At 43.7% G+C, this 20271-nt stretch overlaps 1 protein-coding gene across 4 annotated transcripts; it reads right to left on the reverse strand.

The window, feature by feature from the left end:
- Positions 1-695: 695 nt before the first annotated feature.
- Positions 696-19720, reverse strand: LOC121622655 (ceramide transfer protein-like). 4 transcript variants are annotated; one of them, XM_041959516.1, is made up of 18 exons: positions 19046-19720; positions 17381-17515; positions 10756-10872; positions 10534-10599; positions 7756-7863; positions 7408-7546; positions 5768-5851; positions 5145-5302; positions 4847-4939; positions 4670-4756; positions 4485-4577; positions 4288-4359; positions 3356-3451; positions 3109-3241; positions 2941-3011; positions 2720-2848; positions 2479-2608; positions 696-1928 (listed from the first exon to the last, which is right to left on the reverse strand). In XM_041959516.1, the coding sequence occupies exons 1-18, from the start codon at positions 19154-19156 to the stop codon at positions 1801-1803; spliced, it is 1950 nt and encodes a 649-aa protein (XP_041815450.1). In that variant the 5' UTR covers positions 19157-19720; the 3' UTR covers positions 696-1800. The 4 variants fall into 4 exon arrangements, with proteins under 4 accessions (XP_041815450.1, XP_041815451.1, XP_041815452.1 ...); XM_041959517.1 differs by lacking the exon at positions 10534-10599; XM_041959518.1 differs by lacking the exon at positions 4288-4359.
- Between the last annotated feature and the right edge of the window lie 551 nt (positions 19721-20271).

Below are 20271 nucleotides of genomic sequence, written 5' to 3' on the forward strand. Positions count from 1 at the left end.
GATCCCACAGCATTAGTATGAACAAGTTGTGATTACATTCAGTTAACAGCTCGTATTAGAAATGTCTGCTTCAGCACAGCTTTCCACTGAGCTGAGAGTCTGAGTATCATCTGGCGTCACTCTCATCCATCATTCTGCTGAAAGCTCTAAAATCAAAGAGTGGAGATTGATAAATTAGCTACAACTCTTCCATCAACGTGACCCAAGAAAAGACATTTTGTGCTGTCCTCAGCTGGAAACACTACTGAAGCTTGTTAGCGGTACGGATGCTTTACGTTGTCAAGTATTGTCTGGAAAATGATGAAGGTGATGAGAACTTAAACCAAACTCTGTGTTAAAAACTTGCTCTTTAACAGTTTTGTGATGACTCCACTTTATCCTGCGTCAGCGTTAAAACTGCAAACTCCACTTCAGGTTTTAGGAAATAAAACGTCTGATAAGGAACAGAACGTCGTTCCTATAAAAATCAACTCTTAAACTTTGCCGCCCTGCGCTTTCATTAAAGTCTTCAAACAGGAAATACGTGATACAGAGACCTCACGTTGACTAGAGTAGTTGCAGTACTTTCACTTCAAGTGGATGTAACAGATACCCGGCACACTGACAGAAAGGTCGATGCAGCAATTCTTAAACTGACATTTACTGAAAGGAATATCTCGTATCCTGCTAGCCCTCAAACAAACAAACGTCGCCTGGTTTACTCATTCAGTGATGAACTCCTCAGGGAGAACAGACATTAATGGGGGGGGGGGTTTTAGCCATGAGGCACTTCACTAGTGATTTCAAAGGTGCACTAACAGCATCCTTTATCGCGTCCTGCAACACTAAGGCATCTGGGCTCGACTCAGTCGCAAAAAGGATTTACAGACCTTCATAGAAATGTTGGTGACTATTTACAACATTCAAAATGTGAGATGACGATTCAACATCGTACAATGACACGACTAAAGCCAAGCGGAAAATATACACTGAATCTACGACAAACTCCCATCAACTTGTCGCTCCATCAGCACCAACCGGAGGTGTTTTCATGAGAGGGACGGAGTCAGGAAGGTCAAGTCTTACATCATCGGAGTCATGGGTCGATGACAGCCCTCTGGACTTAATACAAATAAGATGATATTCATCTCAAATCAATCAAGAATCTAAGCTTAAAAAGAAAGCTTGGAAATGACTAGTTATGAAACACAAAGCATCACAAACAGGAACTATAAATGGCAAGAATAAAACCTTTCAGTCTATTAGCAAAGATCTGTTTGTTTCTTTTTACAAACCTCTTATAGAACATACATACATTTATATATTAATATATCTGTAAGAAAGGAGACATCACTTGTGTTGGCTACTCTTAAGTCCTCTGTGAGTGAACTGTGGCATCAGGAGCTGCTGCAGGAGCCTTCATGGGGGAGGGAAGAACAGCTGGCCTCACTGCTGTGTCTATTTTTTATAAAAACACTCAAAATTATCTGTCAATTACAACAATTTAGTATTTTATCAGTTAAGTCACAATAAAGGGGAAAATCAAGTAAAGTGATAAATTATGAACTCTCCCAGAGGTCAAAGGTTGTCACCAGCAGAGGGCGCCATTATCTCCCTTCCTCCTGTACTGGAACTGACCCCGAGCTACGAACGGGAAGGGAGGAAATCACTTAGAGGAAGTTGTGGTGACGGCAGCAGATCCTCAAAGCCTCACGTGCGGTTCTGTCCGCGTGTCTCAACGCTGGAAAGATGTCGTCACTTTGCCGGGTTTGTGCTGAATACAGATTCAGAGGTGACAGAGCGCCGTGTCACCTGCGAGCCTCAGAATAAGATGGGTTTGCCGGCAGTTTTGTCCTGGACGTAGGAGGTGAAGCGCTTCAGGAACTTGGGGTACTCCCTCTTTGCCACGGCCCTGAGGACGGAGGCAGGAGCCCAGCCTCCAGGATTCACTACACACACACACACACACACACACACACACACACACACACACACACACACACACACACACACACACACACACACACACACACACAGGAAGTTAGAGTTAACGAGGACATCATCATCATCATCATCATCATCATCATCATGTCAAAACAGCTTCTTTAGTTGTAGTGTCAACATCACATGCTGTCTATTGAACAGAGGAACTAGGCTTAATATTTAGCAGTGTTTCCCTGCACTATGTAACAATAATTCTTAACACTGCTAATTGACACAATTAATGACACAATTAATGACATTGACACAACGTGGACCTGGAGAAGTGGAATAAAATGGTGGATTAACCGATTAAAAGATTAATTAATGAAGTTAATTTAAGTTTTTGGTTGGTTGCTGTTACAACAATCAGTTTAGTTGATATTTAGCGTCTGGAGAAAGCCTCAACCAACCAGAAACAAAACATTTCCTGATGAACAGAGGAAATATTTCAGGCTCAACTCCTGCAGAGACCCCGACCATTAATGTCAACTGAAGCCAAAGACGCATGTGACACACCATTGGCGACGTAGGTGATTTTACACAGGATGTTGTCTCTGCTTATCTCTTTGTCTCCCTCTGGTGGGCTGACCAGGGTCTGGCAGATCATGGCGATGTTGATTTTGGCACGGACACACCTGCTGGACGGCTGTGAGACGACGGGACAGAGAATGGAGAAGAGCAGCGGCAGGATTATTGCTCACGGTCTCAACAAATCCCTCGCACCGCGTCTGGATCTGAGCGGACCCTGCTGGCTCACCTGAGCGTCGTCGTGATCCACAGAGAAATTGCAGACCAGCCAAGTGTCCGGGTCGTTCTCATTGTTGGCCAAGATCTTTCTCATGGCGGACAGGTACAGCACGTCCCTCTGAGACGCAGGCCACACCCGCTGCAACACAGCACATCATACAAAAGGAGATTGAAAGCAGGCACGTACGCCGCCATCGGGTGGAGTGATTTTATTTGTTCTTTGGCTCTTACCTTGTGCGTCTGATAAACAATTGCCGCGTTGTCTGACAGCGTCTCCACGACGTTGAAGTTCTCAATGGTGGCTGAAAGAGGCAGAGGACGCGGGAGCGTTACAATGAAGCCGTCTCAATCATAAGAACTGTGTCAAACCAGCACTGATACGTCCTGGTAAAGACGTACTCTCCCAGTCGTTGCGGTAGGACGTGTCCCAGAAGTAGTGGCAGACCTCGTGACCAGTCACGCCCTTCACTGAGTGGGTGGCCTTCAGCGGGTCCAGAACAATCCCGTTTTCTTCCACCTCTCTCCTGTACACCTGCACACACGACAAACAGAAGCTAATTATTTCATCGTCACGTGTGTACAGGTCGGCTTTCTGAAAACTGTGGTCCAATCTGAATGACATTTTTAAAAATCCTCCTCCTCATACCTTCATTTCTCCCTCCTCTACCACCAGCTGCCAGTTGGCATCTCCACCAACATCCTGCAGGGAGTAGGTCATGTGATTCTGCACCATCTCCTCCACCTGTAAGACAAGGCCAGGGGCAGAACTTGAACAGGTCCTGAGGTGTCAGGTTCATGTTAACAACGAGAACTAGAATATTGTTGACAACCTAAAACTAAAAAGTAACCAATGAAAACAACTATGACGAAAGTGTTACTATTTTTTTTTTCAACAAATTACAACTAAACGATGATGTGAGAGGTGGATCATTGGATGAATTAAACTCATATTAAAATATGAGTTCCAGCTCATTTCTCACAAGGTCACAACAACAACACACTAAACCCGCCCCCTGTCACCCGGCAGGAAACCACCATGAAGACGTTTAGAAAAGCCTGATGTGAACTTCTGGAGGGTTGTGGATGTGACACTGCAGCTGTCATTTCAGGAAGTGAGCTGCTCTGTTCATTACAACTGAATCTGAGTCTGTATCGCTGCACAACTACAGATTGACGTGATCACTGTGTGGCTGAAACTTTTCCTGCTAACCTTCAACAGTCGCGAACAACACCTGTAACCATGGTAACTGTATGAACAAAAGTGAGACTAAAACGTCACTGCCGAAAACCACGATGAAACATTTGGTTTGACTAAAACTAATCAACATCAGGAGTCAAATGATGTAACGAACAGGTTCATATTTGAACTTCTGTGTTACACCCCGTCTTTAAACACTGACAATCATTCTGTCACACACACGTGATGGAGCTCAAGCTTCATGCTGCCACGGTGAGTTAAAGGCTCGTCCACGCTGTTCGCGATGACGCTCACACAGTTAAACAGTCATGCAAACATGGTGTTTAGTGTGGACAGGTGAGACATGGGGGGGGGCTGGCTAAGCCTTAGCAGTGAGTTACCTCTGTGCTGAATCTGTGGACATCGTGAGGCGGGGCCATGACTATCAGAGCAGGGGAGGACTGACTATGAGGCTACAGGTATGATGAGAGCCGAGGGATGATGAAGAGGAAGAGACAAAGTTACAGGATGTGAGATGTAAAAAAAAGTGGGTGCGTCAGCTGGAGTGATGAAAGTAGCTTGTAAATGGTTAGACAACCTTGTCAGAGAATCTGTGTGTGCCAGTGCTGGAATAGACGTCTCCAGGGGGGGGAGGGCTGGATCTCTGTATCCTCGTCTTCTCGGTTTGAGACTGGACACAAACAAACACAATTTCAGTCAAGAATGTAAGAAAAATAAGTGTATTTCACTACCTTCAAAGCATCTCTCTGCTCTTTTTGTTACCTGCTCTTCGATTTTGTCCTGTCTGTCGAGAGCAGCTTCAACTGCATCGAAAAATTCATCCTCGTTAATGAGGCTGTTTGGACCCTCCTGCAGGTATGTAGAGAGGGAACGTTTCTTCAAAACTTCTTACACATCCCAAAGTTCATGTTGCTTTACGGGTGAATTTTACTACTTTACCTCATAATCTGGACCTCCGAAGTGAGACTTCTTCTTCAGCTCATTGAGGGCTGATTTATAACCCTCCTCTATTCTTCGCCTCTTCTCCATCTCCTACACACACACACACACACACACACACAAACACATCTTTATTGTAGTGAGGAAGTTGGAAAGACATTTAATATCTTTCTCTCTGGGATCTCTTTCTTTGCTGGCGTCTACTTCTCTACTGTAAATAAAAGAAACTGTCTGACAAATTAAAATGTAATGGAGCAAGTTAATGAAACATAGCTGGTTAGATCAACATGTTACACACCTTGTCCAGCCTCTTTTGCCAGCTGTCTTCTCTCTTCACCATGAGATCGATGCAGTGGGACAGAGTGGCCAGGATCCCGGCTGTGGTGGCCTTGAATGTGATGGCCTCGCCCTTAAAGTCTATGCCATTGATTCCCTTGGGACTCAAGGACTGGAACACTGCACAGAAGAGGAGCATGGCCACTAAAACAAATGCTTCTTGTACCAAACGGACCAATGGCACATAACTGACGGTGAAATTCCTTCACTGATGTGATGATTACTCCATACAAAGTCCAGAGTATTTATTAACTGTGAGAATCATCATGTACAACAACACAGCTGAACTGAGAACAGTTCGGGTTATTTTGATTGAGACATTCTTCTGTTGTGTTTTTGTCTGTGTTCTTCTCACTAGTTTAAAAAAGGTGGAACTAAGTTACCAAAAGGTGTCGTAATACACCACATACATGCATATTTGAATCATAATGTGATGCCACTGTAAATCTGAGCAAACCACATCCCCCCAGGTCTAACGATGCAGTTTTTCAGTATTAAACTCTTGTTGCTCTTTCAGTAATGAGTTTTTGATATCATAGAAAAAGACTTTGAAACGAGCTTTCAGGAGAACTCTGCGTTACTCACATTTGTCTTTGCTGCCGTTGTTGTTGTGCAGAAACTCTCCATCTGCCCGGGTGTTGGGGAAGTCATCCTCATCATCCTCCACAACTGAAAAAAAGACAATATGTCAGAGGGGAGGGGGGGGCAACAAACACAAAAACACCAAACAGGTAGCTGCTACACACTCCCGAAAATCATCCAGGGCTCCAGGGCAGGCGAGCGCCTTGTGGCCCAACAGACTGACGGAGCACTGCTGTGCTGGACAACATGACAATGGTCTGGTTTCATCTTCAGAATGAACAGAGGGGAGAGAGGAAGAGGAGAGAGAGCCAGCAGCGGCTAGAGGGAGGTGAGGAGAACAAAAGCGGGGCTTCATTCACTGTGGTCATCCACAGGCGCCCAGTGCAGGCTGCCATGAGCAAATGTTCAGCCAGCCAGGATGGGGTGAGGGTGAGGGGGCTTGTAGAATAACTGCTTTCTGACTCACAAAACACACACACACACACACACACACACACACACACACACACACACACACACACACACACACACACACACACACACACACACACACACACACACACACACACACACACACACACACACACACACACACACACACACACACACACACACACACACACACACACAAACACATTCCACACAAGATTCAATACGTTTCTGATAAACTAATTTCATCGGCTGCACAGTATATAGAAGACGCAAGCTAAAGATTCTCTTAGACATGTCAGAGAAGGAACAAGTTATTATTTTTGTAATATTTTCCAAGAATTTACCAATTTTACTTCTTCTACATACAACCCTGACTCCAAAAAAGTTGGGACGCTCTAAGACTTAAACAAAACAAAATGTGAAACTCTATTAAAAACAGCACAAAGTCAATATATTTACTGTCTGAGCTCATCAGCTTCACTGATTTCTGTAAATATCTGCTGATTCTGAATCTGATGCAGCAGCTAAAGACTGGGAAAGATGTGGAACGCTCCAGAAACACCTGTTTGGATCATTCCACAGGTAAACAGGCTGATTGGTGACAGGTGAGAGTATCATGATTGAAAGGCTCAGTGGTTCACAGCGAGGATGGAGCGACGTGATTGGATGAAGAGATTAACACCTGGACTCAGGAACACTTTGTAAACTTAGCAGTAATGCAAATGACTGCATTCTGTTTTTGTTTTATACAGCGTCCACATTTTTTTGATTGGGGTTGTTCTTCTGTGTCACACTGTGCCAGTCTATTAAAGTATGACGCAACAGCTACAGTATGTGACAAAATAACTAGATTATTACATCTATTGTTTATTTTCTGAATTTCTCAGTTGGTTTCTCTATAAAATGCCTGAAAGTAATGAAAACTGCTCAATGTTATCTCTTATATGTGCTTTTTTTGTTCTGTCAGACCAAGAGTCAAGAAAAAAAATTATTCAGTTTACAATCATACATGATGAAGAAAAGCATCACATGCTTGAACCACTAAATGTTGACTGAAACAATTATTAAAACAGTTTTCATTTTCAGGTCCAAAATAAACATGGGGTTTTCATAATTTCATAATCTTCATTTATTATCCAAAATCCAGCCCTAAAATCACAAAAAGTTGGTTAAAATTGGTCAAAAGAGGTGTAGCTGTGTGCGGGTCTTACTTCTATCCCTCTGCAGCTCATCCTTAGACACGGCGTCGGCACAGCCATCGAAGTACTTCTGAAGTGTGTCCGCCTGCCTGCACAAGATGTCTCTGAAGGTCTCCATCTCCGCCAGCTTCTCTCTCAGTCTGTGACCCTTCTAAAGGAACGACAAAGCAGCACACTGGTCACCCTTTAGTTTATACAGCATTTCCTTAGACCACGATGCAATCACTCCAGTATGTGTGCACTGACAAAATTACCAGCTCGTGTGTGCCTAAAAACACCTGATAATCCCTCATGTGTGCAGATAAAATACTGCAGCCAATGACCTCCTGAGCCACAGTAAACATTTCTCAGAAAACTAACCTTGAAGGAGGATGTGGAGGTGGCAGAGTAGCCGCTGGTGGCTGACGTGAGAGACAGCATGGAGCCATGTCTCCGCAGACTGGACTCTGAGCCATATCCAGAATCCGCCTATGAAGAGAGCCACAGGTGTGAGGAAGAACAGGGCAGAAGTGTCTTTTAATTAATGAAACACACCAGAATGAGTCATTCAAACCAGAGATTTAATTAAAACAAAAGGCCATGCACACAAAAGAGCTTGACTGTGACTCAAAAAAAAAAAAAGAAGCCACAATTCAACTGTGACATATTAAACAAACTCAGTGACACAAAAGCTCAAAAACAATCAATCCTTCACTTAAACTTAAGTTGTTTCTGTTCTAGCTGTCCACATCTGACATCTTTGTTAAACGATCAAACCATGACTCCACATTATGTACATCATGTGTCAGACAACAACCGAAATGCTACTTCATGCAGTTGTGAGTTTTGTCTAATTTATTCTGGCGTTTTAACCATCACATCATTGTTAAACTAAAAATCTTGTTCTCTTGCCTCGTAAATTATGAATGATTCACGAGGATTAATTATGAAGTATGAACACAAGGTTTAAGTATTAGAAAATACAAAAGCTTTCAAGAAAGCCTTAATAATACTATTCATAATGTTGTAATGAAACAGTTTGACAGGATATAGTGGGCTCCACAGCAGCACGACATGACACAGATTCAGTGACCATAGCAACACAACTGAAACATCAACTGACTTCCTGTAAACCTGACTGGTTCCCCTTCGCTCTTGCATAACAGCCAGGCACGCAAAATAGATGGCTGGTGACAGCAGAGAGGAAAGGTTCAACGACACAGGCAAATACTTGCAGAAAGGAGAAGCAGAGATGTTTCCTTTTAAGAGACACTTCCGATTTCAACCACCAGAGGGCAGGAAATGTGCATGCACGTGACTGGCATTTGTAAGAGCCTGGGGTAACTGTCGGTCAACGACCAGAAGTAACTGTGCCTGTGTTCACATGGATTTCAGTCAGCGCCGCTTGCCCTTTAGCCAACATACTGCTACCCCACTGACAGATAGCACCGGCTAAAGGTTGCACGAGGGCTCCTCATCTGTTTGATGACAGAAAAAAATCCATGCAAGCAGAGGTTTCGTTGCAGCTGTGCTATCTGATACAAATCAGAAAAGACAAAATAAAACAGAATCACTGCTGGGCGTCCTGTCAACAATCTCGACTGTGCGCACATGCATACTTTTGAGTCACATGCAGCACAGCAAATACTGCGTAACTGAGTGTTTGTGTGCGTTAATGTGTCGGGTTATTGATGCCCCAGTGCACACAGGGGTCTGACTTTGAATAATAGGAGACATAAAGTCTAGTGCTGATAAAAAAAAGCTGCCCTGAGGAAAAGCGTACTACCACAAGTCACAAAGAAAAAAATGATCAAATTGTCATAAAGATGACCTGACACCACTGGCGTACGGTCGTCACAACACATCTATAACATACAGCAAACATAACTCTGACACAGTATCCTAGAAACAAGTGTTGTTTTCATATCAAGATGTTTCACTGTCTCAAACTGGAGGAAGACTGAAGTGTTAGCTGTACTGTGTTGTGTCTCCCTGGAGACGCTGGGCTGCTGAGTGCTGTGAGTGATGTGGGTAGGAAAAGGACGCGGGGCCTTCTAGGAAGAAGAGTTTTCAGCGGTGACTCATTGTGGGTGTGGCGGTGGCCCGGTGTGAGTGCATGCATGTTCACAGGAATCCAGCTCCGCCTGAGTCACGGTGGCTCCCGGGTGCTGGGACGAGGAGTGAGTGAAGAGGGAAGAGGGGGGATTTCCTAAAGTAAGGACCAGGAGTGAGCAGACTGAAGGTGTGGTGACTGCCTGCTCCTCATGTCAGACTGACTCACGACTACGTCTCCTCTCTGGAGATTAAGACTTACAATAAAAACATTTTGCTGATGTTGTGCACTCAGAAATCATGTTCTCTATTTCCTCTCTCTTGGATGAATAATAAAGCCACAAGCACTAAATTACCAGATGTCACATGAGATTCTTTCATCAACGGAACATCATTTACATATTTGATGGCTGGTTTCTGCGTTTATATACCGACCACAAACATTTTGTAGGTCTTCCTTTCTCCCCCTGTTCTACCCAACAGTCGGGACTGCAACCTGCTTTCTTTTCTCTGTCAGATCTTCATACTGACTGAATATAGTGGGTGCTACTTTTACTCTCCCTGCACTACAAGGCTTTCACACAGCACTTAAAAGGCCGACCTTAAGTGTTGTGTGAAAGCCTGTGCGCTGCGTCAATTCACACTGTGCTGATATTTTAGGCAAACGATAAAGCAAGAAACCCCTGATTGTAGTCCAGGGCTAACAGACTCTCCTCCAGGTCAGACTAACATCAGCGTTTCGGGGTTGTCCCCAGAAAATCATTAAAACAGGGTTGCTAGCCATCTGTTGGCTGTGTGTTTCAAACAGCTTTCTCAGCAGGTCCGGCCCTTTTCAGAGTTACCCGTGTGTTAGACGTCTGTATGAAAAGAGATCAGCCTAACCCTGAGCCAACTGTTAGTCCAAGGTTAAAATAACTTTCAGATAAGCGTGCCTCCTGTAGCAATAGTGAACCATCAAGGACAAAACTCTGCATGTGGCACACACGCCTGTGCAAAAATCTTTTATGGACTAAATCAACGCAAGTTAGCACAAACACACACTTGCCACTACAGTGTACTGTGCTAATGACAAGTCCTACAGTCCTACAGACTTTCTAACAAACGCACCGGTGGTGGAGGGATGATTATTGTTCCCTGGACTCCTCCCTTCTCTCTCCTCCCCTCTCTGATACTCTGATAGAAACACACACACATGCATACAATAAACACACGCTGATTCACAAATCCAACCTTGCATTAGATTCATCTTAGTTACTGCACATGTGACAGGGATTTGGTTTCTTTTGTTGGCAGTTTGTTGTCTGCTGTGTTAGAGTGTGCATGACTCACCCTGTGCAGCTCAATGGAGTTGATCCACTGGTGTCGGTGCTCTGGGTCTTGTGCTCTTAGGTACCACACGCTGTCGTTGACACTGATGTCCAGCCGGCACTCATCAAACTCATGGGGCTAAAAAATAAACACACAGGACAGAGCGTAAGGTCAGACAGTGTGCACTGAAAATGTAAATATCAATCAATATTATCCATTCCTCTATTGACATCAGATAGAGGCAGCGAGTGGATCAGATACTGGAGCCCTGTTACGGGAACCCAGCTAGCTTGATATCTGCTACAATGACATCATACGTTTCTAAACTTGCTGTCATGTTCTTTTCATAGCAAGAGGAAACGCAAATCACAAATCTCTTTCCTGCTCAGGAAGAGCAGAGGGAGGCATGAGTGAGGTGGCCATCCGTGTAAATAGCCATTAAAAAGGCAGTGAAATAGCAAACTGCTAATCTCTCGCCTGTGCGTTACAGAGTGGGCGACGATCTGTTCCTTTGAATCCTTTAACAACTAGAAACATGGCCACAGTCACAGCCATATGATTTGAATTTCTTCAATGCAGGTGTATCTGCTGTATATACAGGATCTCACAGAGACAAAGGCCACAGAAGAGCATACCAGAGGTATTTTCAGACACTGTCCCATAGGATGAGAAGTGGCAGATAAGTGGCCTTTTAAGGCAAATTACAGGATGGAGCATATTCCTAATAGCCCCCCAGTGTACTGTCAGCTCTGTAAAACTGCTGCAGCAGTGGTATTGACTTGTGTAGGATTTACCACATGCATCAGGCCTTCCAGAAGGACACCTCTACCATGTGTCCCGATGCTTAATCACTCTCAAGGTCTGATCAGAGCGAAAGAAGAGGCTGATATGTGAATGAGAGTCAGCCTTGTTCAAGTGTAGTGGAGGACACAGCTTGAAAAGGATGAAGGACTGGGAAAGAACGAATGAGCAGTAAAACCACATGAGAGAAGAGGTCTCGACATTCCTATGTTGGCCACATTACAATAAACACATCTGGGATCCCTGTCTTAGCACACTGTAATGCACAATAAGTGCAGTTATCTACAATGGAGGGCCAAGAGTCGTCAGCGCTCCGAGAACCACTGCAGCCTCTCATCTCTCTCATCAGCACTTTCACAATTAGTGAATGAAATGAACGAATATAGTGTTTGCTTCATGAATGAATTTATCGAATGTTTGGGTTCGTGAATCAACATGATATTGTGAGTTCAAGTATTATAATTACATTTCATTGATTATTCCTGTCAACTCTTTATATATATATATAGTATAACACACACACACACACACTTAAGACTACATAAAACATGTACTCACTAAAACAAGCTATAATAAAACAGGCACATATGATCATTAACAATTGCAAGCTCACAATCTAATACCATCTAGGGTATGCAGCCAGACTGGAAACCATTACTGAAGACTGTATTACTTCAGTGAGTTGGCGGAGTAATAAACGGCCCACTATGGTGTCTTTAGGGAGGTTTCATTGGAAGAGTGCGAGTTGCTTGTGTTGCCTGACACCTGGATGGCACTGAAGCCAAGACCAGACGCTCACTGTCAATAAGGCACAACGTGAGGGTGAGCGCTGAAAGCTTTCCAAATCAGACGCTCATTTAAAAGTTATAAGCAGCACCAGCGTGAGATCGGCAGTCCTGGAAGAGACGGACAGAAAGAGGAAGCACAAGCACGGAAGGAAAGTGTGACTCTTAAACCCTCGTTTACACTCGCCATGTTCTAAATACAACCTCAACAACCTGCTAACTGGACTATAACCACAGCTCAAATCTGCAGAAGACATCTGGATTAATATTCAAAGAAACATAAAGACAAAGTCAACACAAGTGTGAAAGTGGGAAAAGAATATAAATGTATGTGAGCAGAAAGAAAAGTATAAAAAACTGACCACAACATTTGAGAAAAAAATGTATATAATCCCCTACGCTCATATAACTATTCTATTCTGAAACTATGCAGATTTACAGGGAATGCTGGAGTGTCCCTGCACCCAGCTGGGAAAGTGTTTGGTTGGCAGCTGGGACTTAATTTGGTTGCTAGGAAAGCAAAAAAATGGGTTCCTCCTGATCACCTCTGGACTAGAGGGTCATGGGTATGTCGACTGGTAAGCAGGGTTGGGGAATGAAAGCCTTCCCCGGGTCTGAGAAGGTTACTGGGATCCAAGGCTACGGTAAATAATGATCCATCACGGGAAGGTCATCATGGCAGCCTTCCACTTTACGAGATAACATGTTGACAATGATCTCACTGCTGGAGCTGGAGCGTGTTTGTTGCCTAGTGCAGGTCCAGTACAGGACACGCAGGATTAAAGAAAGTGATGGGATGAATATTTTAGACATCATTGCAGCAAACCCAGGACAAATCAATATTTTGATTATATTATATATGGCTTGGGTGAAAGGAGAAAATCAAAGAGGCAGATGCCTGCAGACTCTCTGTCTGCTGCCATCCTTGCTTGCTGGAGAGCAACAATCTGTGATGTCTGGCTTTTCGTGGGGCCACGCTGTAGCTCACATTCAGACCATCAGTGTCGGTCTTTGATCGCAGGACTCGCGTTAGTGTGTCTTGTTTTTTTTGGGTGACTTTCAACTGTCTGGTCTTATAAGGGAGTATGTCAGTGGGAGAACAGGACAGGAGGGGTTAGAGAGAAATGCCATTTTATGAAATCATTACCGCTTAAGATATTGTTTTGTTTTGTAAGTGATATGAATGCCAAAATCAAAATGACGAGACAAAATAACTTTATTCTGTCTCTATTCTCTTCAAACATAAACTTCCTACTAGACTTCAAAAAGCCTCCCCTTCTGTCCTCTCCCTTCCAACCCTTTTGAGCTGGTGTACGTGTTTGCAGTCACAGAACTGGATGGATGGGAGCTCCCCTTAAAATAACTTGTGATTTTAAGGACTCAAAAAAAAAAAAAGTGGGATGGGAACCAATGAAAACACGAGAACTACTGCACCAGAACTCGCTGAATTACATTACTCATTTGTGTAAATTTAAACATCAGAATTATGCAGAGGAGATTCAGACAAATAGAATTTCTTGTTCCTTCATTACTACTACATTACTACTACAGGCCTGATGCCAGAACGTCTTTCTGTAGACTCTGGATACCAGAACAGGATCTCTATGGCCTTAGTGAAGGAAACACCGACTCACCAAGCAGTCAGAGGGAAACGCAGGGAAAGGGAAGGCTAGAGGGACAAGGGTGACAACATTCATCACACACAGACACACACACGGTTCTTGACCCTCCCGATGACCCCCAAAGTAGAGGAAGTTAGAAGCTATGAGGAAGAGTCTCATTTCCTGGCTGAAGACACTTTGCAATTTCCACAAAGCCTGACGTCACTAGGAACGATCTGTTCAACCTCCACTTCACCTTTAATCTCTCTTTCCACATCTAATCCCCTCGAGTGGTTCATTGAGACAGATATGGTGCGGAAAAGGCCACATCATCGCAACCAGAGCCTCGGAGAACAATCTAGCACAAAACTATGACAGAACCGGTCTGCACTACTCACCAATTCCACTGAGAGGTAGAATTACAAGTAGGCCAGTGTGCTCTTATTAACTGACCATGGATCTAAAAATGGTGATGTTGGTTAGCAGCCTTTGTAGGCACAGTTGCACCAACAGACAACCTCACAATCATATCAACCCACAACTTGGAATAGCACAAGACAGTCCACGACCAAGCCACCTGTCAACAAGGAGTCTGACAGCTTTCCACGTCAGCCACAGTATCATAATCAATGAACTACTAAATGTTTACTGAGATTCCAGTCAGAATACTCATGTACATAATTCTGCCTTTGTCCGATGCAGAACAGAGGAACAAGAAGGGCATCATTCTTACGTGGTCAATAGCAGGCCTCAAGAGAGGGATCTAAATCTGGAGCTAATGCATGCTGGAGGGGTACACAGCAATGCTACCAGGAAGTCCTTAGTAATTCCTAAAATACTATATAGCTACACTCACAGACATGCTGCCTGTCAAACTGAATGGTTCTCAATTCAGCGTCATCAAGTTCCCTAGTAATGAAGGCGGCTGTGAACACACAAAAAAGGTGCTTATGACCCATCTGTACTATTGTGTAGACAGGTGGTGGACCCAAGGAAATGAACATTGTGTGTGTGAATAAATATATATTATATATAAATAAATAATACAGTCCAATTCAGCAGCTCTGCAAAGGATCCTCCCTTTGTAAAGTCTACAGTGTCCAATTTCAGGTGAGACTGTATTAAACAGATGTTCTTTTCAGTCTGTATCTGATTGCGTTATATATCTTAAGCTGTGGGTTATATATTATGTGTCCCACCTACTGTCAATGCTCTTGTTTGGTATGATTGAAACTAGCCACTGAATTATCAGGACATAGACAGAGCCATAAGAAATACAACACAGGAAAGAAGGGTGGGCCACCAGGAACGAGCTGCAGGACTCAGCTTCAGTTCATCTTGGTTTATTATATTGTGTCAATTTGCTCTTATCAGAAATGCTTCTGAGGACTAGCTGAGGTTGTTTTGCAATGAAGAAATCTCACGTTATTTTACAGGTCTACCAGCACCCGAACTGAGATCTGTGAATGACTCATAGTGCAACTTCGACCACAGACTTTCCTCTACACTGAACGCACAGACTAATTGATAATGAAAGAAATCATTAGCTGCAGTCCTAATACATACAGTAGAACACCAGACTAGTCTTATGTGAGAGCTCTTCTATTCTTTTTATTCATATTCAACAACCCAAGTTCCTATCTGTCGGCCAAACGTCACAAGTCTAATATCTGAGAACATACCGTATCATGGGGCATCTGTGTCTGAGAGTTAATGTGAGGGCCATGGGAAGAAATAACAAGATGGAGAATTTAGAGAGAAATAATGGAAAAAGAAAAGATATTTCTGTTCAAAAAAGGCAATAACTGTCTGTGCATGAGCATCACCGGCCATAACTCTTGATTATTTATGGCCCAGACTTGCGAGGCAGTTTTCCATTGGAATGAGAAAAGACTACGGCAGAGCACCACATGGAGGTTAATATTTACATAGACTGGGAATGGATGAAGCTGAACAAATACAGCTAATAGCAAAGCCTGCTTTATGCTGCCTGGGAACAGTAACTTATTCATTTCCCTTGTTACTGTTTGGAGAGAGACGCAGGCTGAGCTGCAGTCAACGACTGACCTGTGTTCCCACTGAAACATGATGAAAGGTGTGAACAGTGCGAACATCCAGCATTAAACGCTGCTGACACATGGATTTATTTCCTCCATGCTTAACAGAGTGTGGCAGCTCTTTTCAGTCTGTGAGACAGGAGGATATTATTAAACATCTGATAAGCATGGGGGGGTCTCTGCTTCAATATACAGTCCTGTGTGCTGCTGCCACAGCTCCACACTGTGTGAGGCTGCATTTTACTGGTCCATCCTATACAGTGAGACAGCATCACTGATCCCGTGATGAAGTTTCTAGTAAAGTGTTACCACACAGACTGTTGTTTTGAAACTAGAACAATCACCTGACAGACCAGTGACCCTCAAGCGTAACTTGGGACATAATCAGGAGTTCTTTGTAAAAATAAGTTATCACCTGCAGTTGAAGAACAAGTCTGAGAAACTCACATGGCCTACACGTGGATCCAGGAAGGTCTTTCCTTCACTAATTAAAGGACCAGTGTGTTAGATTTGGGGGGCTCTATTGGCAGAATATGGCAAATATTGAATATAAAACGCATAAGTATGTTTTCATTAGTGTAGAATCACCTAAAAATAAGACTAGTTGTATTTTTGTTCCCTTTGAATGAGCTCTTTTTATCTACAGTGTGTATGGAGTCCACTATGTTGCACCACCATGTTTCTTAATTAGCCCAGAACGGACAAAGCAAACACTGGCTCTAGAGAGGGCCTGTCATGTTTTTGTGAGTTTTGGTTTGAGTTAATGCTATTCTTCAAATTGCCGACCTGATTATTAAAAGGTTTACAAAGCTATGTGAACTCTGAGTATCAAAGTGATTGAGTACGGCTACACTGATTAGCCCCTATGCATTACAGCTTGTTAACCAATATCAGGAGAAGGTCAAGACTCAAATATCCACCCCTTTTAGACAGCACCATCTGTCAATCACTTCTATTCCTTTCACAACAAGGTGCATCATTTGTTGTGGGGGAAATACACCCACTGTGATTACAATAGGCACACAACCGAGATGCCTGAACACCACGCTAGCAGTTTGTTTTATTCTGAAAGGAAGGTCAAACTACAGCAACAGTCTACAGAAAATCAGCTGAAGGTGGAGGTGAAGTGACACACATTTACATTTGCAATTTAAATAAACATTCAGAGTCTCCTCTCAGGTCTGTTTAGTAGCTTAAATAGCAAGAGTGATGGTTCCTCTCTTAGCAAATGTAGCCCTCTTACACAAACAACAGTTCATTTTTGTGAGACATTTTAAAAGGGTCAATGTTGCATAAATCTTAGGCTCCATTCAAGAACACAGAACCTGTGTCACATATGTTCAAAGGCCTACACAGAAAGTAAGAGTGCTGATTTTATGTGAAGAACCTCAATTGTACTTACAGTAATAACAGCTTTGCTCAGGCAGAGGGAACCTCGACAGCCATACTCAGTCTCATCCTGAGACTTGTAGTAGCTCAGTGTGTTGTTTTTCAGGACCACCCAACGGTCCTGCCATCCATGGATGTAATTTGTCCACTGAAAAATAAAGAGCTTTTATCAATATATATATAAAAAAAGACACTGCTACAATGTAATGGAATACGACTTCTTTCCAATAAATACCACCTTACATAAAATTTTCAGTTGTTGCTGAGACAACTTTGATTCTCTGCCTGTTGATTCAGATGGTTTGTTTAAAGATTGAATCTTGTATTGAAAGGTGTCCAGATCATACTGCCCACCATATATGAATACAGAAAAACATCTTGCAATGTATTTTAGTCTCATACAAACTACAAAACCACAAACTACAGCTTCAACAATCACCACAGAGTTGACTCAACAACAAAGTCTTTATTAAGGGACTGTTGGACTGGATTGTCAAATTATAGAGCGTAGTTTCCATATTTCAGTGCATATTACAAGTATTAGAAGTACGTCCCTAATCTGAGGCGCTTACACATCTGGGAAAAAATGAATAAGGACACGTGGGATTTTATGTAAAGTGTAGACTCATTAATCCTCAGAAGACCTATGACGTGACAGGGCTTAGTATGATGGAACAGGTGAGCTTTTCTGCTTGCAGATCTGCTTAATCTCACAATATGCTTGGTTAGCGGGTCAGCATGCAATCTGTTTACAGACAACCAGTGTACAGTGAGATTAATACCACATAAGCTTGCCAGCATCTTAAGTAATTAAAACTGTGGTCAATTTGTCCAAAACAAAGTCTTGCAGAAGTGGGCAGAAGCATATGGACAAATAGGTTAGCAGGACTTAGTCTGGCAGGAGACTTAACTGTCTGTTTACTGAAGAAAATCAGACCAACAATAGCCTGCAGTGTTGTTATTGACACAGTGCACTCACTTACTGGGCATAGTTTACTTGAACTGGTTTCCCAGCAAGTGTTTTATTGCAGCTTGCATTATACTGCTAAAGCAATATTTATAGCATCACTGGACATTTGCACATAACGCTGTTCACCATTTGCTCTATCCACAGTGTTACTATAGTAAACATGGAAGAGGAATGTGCATTAGGCTTACTTTAACCTTTGACATTAGCCCTTCAGTTAGCAGTGAATTAAAGGCGAGGTCAGCAGGACTTTGATAGTGAGACACTGATGTCTGCACTATGCACGCCTGGCAAAAACATACCCTCATTACTTATACTGGTGCAAACACTGTGATCACCAGCACATCAACAAATCCACACACAGGTATCACAGTGTGAACCGGGCATGAACTAACGACACACACTTAGCTTCACTCATTACCACAGTAAATCAATCAACGCTATTTTAGAGACCTCTGAGTCAGTGCAGCTAACAGTGCATGGGGGCTTTTCCGGTCGCTTCGGGGGGGGGGGGGGTTACCTGTCTAACACTAACACTGAGCAGCCGTGTCGAAATGCCTCCCATCGAGTAGACATGCCCTGATTCGTCGTAAATATTACCAGATTACCTCACTTAACCCCGGTATGTCGACAGACGCCTCCCTGGCAGTTATGCCCCGAGCACCTGGCAGTGACATTGAGCCAGGTAAACTTGGAGGAAACGTGACTTACCTTGCTGAGGACTCCGCTCAGGTCGACGACACCAACAAGATGCCCGGGCTCCTCTCTGGGCTCTATGTCTTCCTCGGAACCGGAGGAGTTCCAGCTCTGGTTATCGGACATTTCCTCAACGCTTCCCAAGCTAACGCTCTACAGGCTAAATAATAATAATAATAATAATATAACAGTATAAATGTGGCATGTGACGCTCAGGTGAGTCAAATGCGAGCTGATAGTATTAACTGAGCTGAGTGACGAGCAAATGAGGAGCAACAGCTCACTGGACCATGCTGTGTTATTATCGACTGGCTAATAGGTCTGAGTGCACGCGCAGGAGTTCACTCGAACAGCAGAGCTCGTGACGGGATCGATCGCTGGCGTCTGCCACCGCGGACGTTAACCGCCGTTAGCTAAACAGGCGGACACATTCTGTGGTCAAACCGTCCGTTTCAGCGCTAGCTAAGATGGTAACCTCGCTGACTCTAAGATTAGCCGTCAGTCCGCTGAATCACAGAAGTGGGATAAAAAAGAAAAACGGGTAAAAAACGAAGATAACGGAGCTGAGACGGTCACGGGTAGTCCGACTCTCAGAGCAACGTTGAGGCCGTGGCAGCGGTTGTTCTCCTCTGTTGACCGGTGACAGCTCTCCAGCTCAACGCCATGTTCGACTAACGTCTGGGGCTTCTTCTCGGCGGCTGAGCGCGTGTACCAACTTGTGCGCTGCGCAGGGGCGCTGGCTCGGGTGACGTCACCAAGTCTACGCCCTAACCGGCTCCAGGCCCCGCCCCCTGCTCAGTGCCCTGAAAATAGACTGAAGGCAGCGAGGAACTGGACCAGCAGCACCGAGGTGCGACAAGCGTGACGCTCCAGATTACTGAAGGTCCAACTCAGCTTTAACACACTGGAGGGAAACCCCTGAACTCAAATCAGTTTGCTTTACAATGATTTTCCTACCAAAGCAAACAATCAGCTGTACTTTAAGGTAAATATTGGTTTAATAGTCAGTGGGCCCAGGTTTAAAAGTCAGCTGTGGCCTAACCATCTTCACTGGTTACCAATACGTTTGAGAATTGATTTTAAGATTTTACTGATTGCCTTCAGAGCGTTTTGTGTTTTCCCTGTTATATCACTGGATGTCCTTCAGTATCAGACTGCTGCATCCAGGGTGTAAGAACGAAGGCTACTGTCAGATTATTCAACTCCAGCACCACCTTACATACGACTGTGTTGATATTGTT

The sequence above is a fragment of the Chelmon rostratus genome, chromosome 19 (genome assembly GCF_017976325.1).
Source record: "Chelmon rostratus isolate fCheRos1 chromosome 19, fCheRos1.pri, whole genome shotgun sequence".
NCBI lineage: Eukaryota > Metazoa > Chordata > Actinopteri > Chaetodontiformes > Chaetodontidae > Chelmon > Chelmon rostratus.